Consider the following 5,954-nt stretch of genomic DNA (forward strand, 5'->3'; position numbering starts at 1 on the left):
CGGTATTGCAATTCAGCTTGGTGGCTTAAAAATTAATTTATGAGTTTTGGTCATTAAAAATCTGAACATTGTAATTAAAATAATTTTTTTTATAAAACGATCCAATATAATTTCATCTTATTCTTTATCATTTTCTGATTCTAAAACCACATAAATATGTCATATTTGAATTAAAAACAAGCTCTGAAAATTAAAAATATAAAAATTATTATCAAAATTAAATTTCCGAAATCGATTTAAAAACTATTTCATCTTATTCCTTGTCGGTTCCTGATTCAAAAAACATATACATATGATATGTTTGGATTAAAAACACGCTCAGTAAGTTAAAACGAAGAGAGGTACAGAAAAGCGTGCTATCCTGCTCAGCGAAACCACTACCGCGCTGAACAGGCTCGTCGATTTCACTGCCTTTGCCACGAACGGTGGACTGACGAAACTACGAGTATGTGGTCTTGGTGAAAAAAGCAGTGCGTTCAGTTTCATTCTGTGAGTTCGACTGAGCTTGACTAAAAGTTGTTATTTCGCCTTACGCGACTTGTTATAATGTACAGTTAGAAACTTAAATGTCCATCCAACACAGACGGTAAGAGGTTTAACGTCCGTTGCCTTTGATCTGGAGACCTTATGTCTGAATGTATGCAGTCACTAGACGGAAAACACATCCAGGAAAAGACACCAGATCTGCTGCTGGTAACAGTCGAAGTCTCCCAGTGTCGACATGACGTCAATCAAAGATATGACGGATGGTGACGTCACTCACCTGTGATCAGGCGTTGCCATGGTGAAAACTGTCATCAGTGTCTGAATAGACACAGTAATGGGCAGGAGGCACATTAAAAAGAACACCCGCCTCTGGTAGGGGCCGAAGTCCCCCAGTGTCTGAATGACGTCATCAAACGTCACCGCCTTCTTGCTCTCCTAAAATGATAATAGAAAGTGATATATATATAGCTCGAACATTACAATTCAAGAAGTCACCAAACACATTTATTTGTATTTATTTTTATTTACGAGGATTTATATCGCGCACGTATCTCACCACACAAGGCGACTCAAGGCGCATGTTACCTATTAATGCCGTGTGAGATGGAATTTGTTACACAATATATCACGCATTCACATCGGCCAGTAGATCAATAGCCTATAGGCGCTGCATCCACCTTTCACGGCCTATTATTCCAGGCCACATTGTGGCAGCGATTCATTGCTTCTCCCAAAAAGGATGTAATCCGCAAACTCAAGTACACAGACAAAAATCCGAAACAGAAAGATTACTAACGTTCCAATGAACAGTAGGTTCAAAAATAAAACGAAAAAGTACTTATGGTGCTTCATGCTTGAGGTGTTCATCTTTTGAAAGGTTCTGTTATTCTTGTCGGTATTCGAAATCGTCTTCTTTGAAGAAAGCCTTCTTTGGTCTGTCTTTATTTGTTCTGTTCTTCATTCTCAGACGAGTTGAAGCGAATATATAGGTCTGTTTGTTTGTTTGTTTGTTTAACGACCAGCCGACCACGAAGGGCCATATCAGGGCGGTGCTGCTTTGACATATAACGTGCGCCACACACAAGACAGAAGTCGCAGCACAGGCTTCATGTCTCACCCAGTCACATTATTCTGACACCGGACCAACCAGTCCTAGCACTAACCCCATAATGCCAGACGCCAGGCGGAGCAGCCACTAGATTGCCAATTTTAAAGTCTTAGGTATGACCCTGCTGGGGTTCGAACCCACGACCTCCCGATCACGGGGCGGACGCCTTACCACTAGGCCAACCGTGCCGGTGAATATATAGGTCTGATAACAAATTCTTTAACTGCAGTTTATTTGATATGGCATACTTGAAATAGCAAAACCGACACCAACACCAACCCAAACAACAACAACAACAACAACAAGTGTGAAACAACAGCAACAATAACAACAACAACAACAACAACAACAACAACAACAAACGCAAGAGCACCAATCGGCTGTGTCTAAAACTCGCGGGGACACGCAGGGACGGTATTACAGAACGCGGGGACAGGCGGGGACGGTATTACAGAACGCGGGGACACGCGGGGACGGTATTACAGAACGCGGGGACACGCGGGGACAGTTGTACTGCGCACTATAGTGACTAAAACACGCGCGGACACGCGGGGACCATCTCTAGCAGCCAGAAATGGTTTTACGGCATAAACTATCACCAGAATAGTAATATGTAATGTCTCCGCGTACTGTAAAACCCCGCGTGTCCCTGCGTGTTTTAGACCCGAGTGACTAAAACACGCGGGGACACGCGGACACGATCTCTAGCAACCAGAAAGGGTTTTACGGCATAAACGATCGCCAGAATATTATTATGTTATGTCTCCGCTTACTGTGAAACCGTCCCCGCGTGTCTGCACGTGCTGTTAAACCGACCCCGCGTGTCCCCGCGTGCTGTTAAACCGACCCCGCGTGTCCCCGCGTGCTGTTAAACCGACCCCGCGTGTCCCAGCGTGCTGTTAAACCGACCCCGCGTGTCCCCGCGTGCTGTTAAACCGACCCCGCGTGTCCCCGCGTGCTGTTAAACCGACCCCGCGTGTCCCCGCGTGCTGTTAAACCGACCCCGCGTGTCCCCGCGTGCTGTTAAACCGACCCCGCGTGTCCTAGCGTGTTTTAAACACACCGCACCAATCGTCAACATACCTTTTCTTTCTCCATATCCATAATTGCCCATGGAACACTGTCTGCGTTTTTCAGCAAAACATAATATCCTATCACTCAACTTGATCCCTTGCCTTACAAACATTTAACCTTAGACCTATATTTCGTGTCCTCGTACTATCTTCTAACTGATAGATTCTCGCTACACACATGCATGTGTAGAGATCGGCGTGGTTTTATCGTCCGGAGCCGCAAGGCAAACACTCTGGCACCTAACCCTTGACTGCTGTTGAAGTATGGTAGGCAGCTCTGACCAGAAGTTCAGTTTCGTTCGTGTCCTTAGCATCAAATTCCCCGTGTAAAGAGGGTTGACGTGAAGGGTGAACGGAGTTTCTGTCCTATGCTATTTTTATTCGAATGTGTTTGTAGTGTGTGTGTGTGTGAGTGTGTGAGAGAGGGAGAGAGAGAGAGAGAGAGAGAGAGAGAGAGAGAGAGAGAGAGAGAGAGAGAGAGAGAGAGAGAGAGAGAGAAAGAGACAGACAAACAGACAGGCAGACAGACAGAGAGAGAGACAGACAGACAGACAGAGAGACAGACAGACAGACAGACAGACAGACAGACAGAGACAGACAGACAGACAGACAGACAGACAGACAGACAGACAGACAGAGAGAAATGGGGAGAGAGAGAGAGAGAGAGAGTGTGTATGTATGGGTGTGTCTTTGTGTGTGAGTGTGTGTGTGTGTGTGTGTGTGTGTGTGTGTGGGTGTGTGTGTGTGTGTGTGTGTGTGGGTGTGTGTGGGTGTGTGTGTGCAAGTGTGTGATTAAGCGCACACTCGTATCTGTCTCTCTGTGTGCCCACCTGTCTGTCTGTCTGTCTGTCTATCTATATATTTAAATATATTTATCTATTTGTATTGATCGATCGGTCGATCTCGATATCTGATCCATTGATATGTTGGGAGCAACTGTTTACGCACCCACTACATATTATTTAAACTCTAAATAATGTTACCGACCCCAAAAACATAATCCGATAAAAAATAATTTCTAAAAATAATTCGATTCCTTATAAGTTACACAAAACCGGACACGTTTATTGCAGCTCTATAACCAACTTATGAGGAATACGAAGAGAGTTAGAAACTTGCTAGAAGTACTGTACTTGCAAAAATGAGCGTAACGGCAAAATGTTTGATTTAGGCAAAAACATGCAACTATACTTTATTCAAAGATGCACCCGGAAGGAACTAAATGCACTCTTGAGACTATGTGCGACATCTTGAGCTGAAAACAAGTCGCGTAAAGCGAAAATACAATATTTAGTCAAGTAGCTGTCGAACTCACAGAATGAAACTGAACGCAACGCCATTTTTCAGCAAGACCGTATACTCGTGGCGGGGTAGCTAAGAAGGATAGCACACTTTTCTGTACCTCTCTTTGTTTTAACTTTCTGAGCGTGTTTTTAATCCAAACATATCATATCTATATGTTTTTGGAATCAGGAACCGACCAGGAATAAGATGAAGGTGTTTTTAAATTGATTTGGACAATTTAATTTTGATAATAATTTTTATATATTTAATTTTCAGAGCTTGTTTTTAATCCGAATATAACATATTTATATGTTTTTGGAATCAGCAAATGATGGAAAATACGATAAACGTAAATTTAGATCGTTTTATACATTTTTATTTTTTTTTACAATTTTCAGATTTTTAATGACCAAAGTCATTAATTAATTTTTAAGCCACCAAGCTGAAATGCAATACCGAAGTCCGGGCTTTGTCGAAGATTACTTGACCAAAATTTCAACCAATTTGGTTGAAAAATGAGGGCGTGACAGTGCCGCCTCAACTTTCACGAAAAGCCGGATATGACGTCATCAAAGACATTTATCAAAAAAATGAAAAAAACGTTCGGGGATTTCATACCCAGGAACTCTCATGTCAAATTTCATAAATATCGGTCCAGTAGTTTAGTCTGAATCGCTCTACACACACACACACACACACACACACACACACACACACAGACACACAGACACACAGACACACGCACATACACCACGACCCTCGTTTCGATTCCCCCTCGATGTTAAAATATTTAGTCAAAACTTGACTAAATATAAAAACAGCGGTACTTTACAACAGTTTGACACACGATTGTGATTTGTTTTGGGTGGAGGATTAGGGTTTGGTTACACATAAAAAAAAGTTCAAAATAATGCCAATATCCTTATATATTCAAATCAAAATAAAGATTGTAACTAATAATCTAATTTGGTTTTCGATTCGACGGTACACAACAAATAAATCCAGTCTTGATTTCGAATCGATACTAATAATCTAAAGCAAAGTGAAGAAGAAAGGGAAGACTAGGTACTTTATCATGCCTATGCGAACACCCGGGGTATTCAGACGCCGAGGAGAATAAGCTCAAAGTTGGTTTTGGGAAAAAAACAAAGGGGGCCCGTGTAACTCAGGTGGTAGAGCACTGGACTTGTGATCGAAAGGTCGTTGGTTCGAATCCGGGACGGGACGGACACGGGTCAAGTTTATATGCAGACACAGAGACGGTATCCATCTCCAACCCCCGTGTCAGCACAGCGGCACGTTGAAGAACTCGGTCATTTTGCAGATGGCTGATGCCACCTAAACACGCATACACTTGTGTATCTCATCTGAAGTAGTTATGCCCCTAATGGCTTTGCCGTGAAGGCGTAAAACTTGCATTTCTCATGGAAAAAAACAAAATCACTAAAGTGACTCATTTTGTCGGAGCTGGTCACTGCCTTAGTAAAAGTTCCGTTGAGTGGACACTCGTTATCAGGAGGTTATGGGTCCGGGAAACAAATACACCGTCATTGGGCTCCGGGGGTATTTGGTCAAACACTTGGACGGTGGAATTCGACACCAATGCTAACACGAGATTGTACCGTGGGCTTCCACAAGAGCGAAGAAAATGTTCAGGTGACAGATTGTCAAAAGAAGTCACTGCTGAAGACTTGTATTTTATGACGTCGTGTCAACCTGCCTTGAACAGGTTTTGTGTCATGTTCTCATCTTGCTTGTTGTCTGTTCTTGTTTTAGATAAACACAAAACACATGTTCTCTGATATCAAAAAATGGTACGGTAATATACTGTCATACAAAATCACAAAACATTTTCATTTTTTTCGACATACCGGTTTTTGTGCAAATTATTCCTCTCGCTATTCTGTTTTTGTTTTGTTTTTGTGAAACTCTTTTACAAAACCCCTGTATTTATATTTAGTCAAGTTTTGACTAAATATTTTAACATCGAGGGGGAATCGAAA

General features: G+C 42.3%; 1 protein-coding gene across 1 annotated transcript in view; it reads right to left on the reverse strand.

The window, feature by feature from the left end:
* The window catches only part of LOC138972992 (organic cation transporter protein-like), a 37,436-nt gene extending 34,605 nt beyond the window's left edge, over positions 1–2,831 (reverse strand). Inside the window, exons 1-2 of the mRNA XM_070345652.1 lie at positions 2,678–2,831; positions 764–921 (exon numbers count right to left, since the gene is read on the reverse strand). Of these exons, the coding sequence (XP_070201753.1) occupies positions 764–921; positions 2,678–2,698 (179 nt within the window). The 5' untranslated portion in view covers positions 2,699–2,831. The remainder of the gene's footprint in view (positions 1–763; positions 922–2,677) is intronic.
* Between the last annotated feature and the right edge of the window lie 3,123 nt (positions 2,832–5,954).

Source organism: Littorina saxatilis, linkage group LG8 (assembly GCF_037325665.1).
Source record: "Littorina saxatilis isolate snail1 linkage group LG8, US_GU_Lsax_2.0, whole genome shotgun sequence".
Classification (NCBI taxonomy): domain Eukaryota; kingdom Metazoa; phylum Mollusca; class Gastropoda; order Littorinimorpha; family Littorinidae; genus Littorina; species Littorina saxatilis.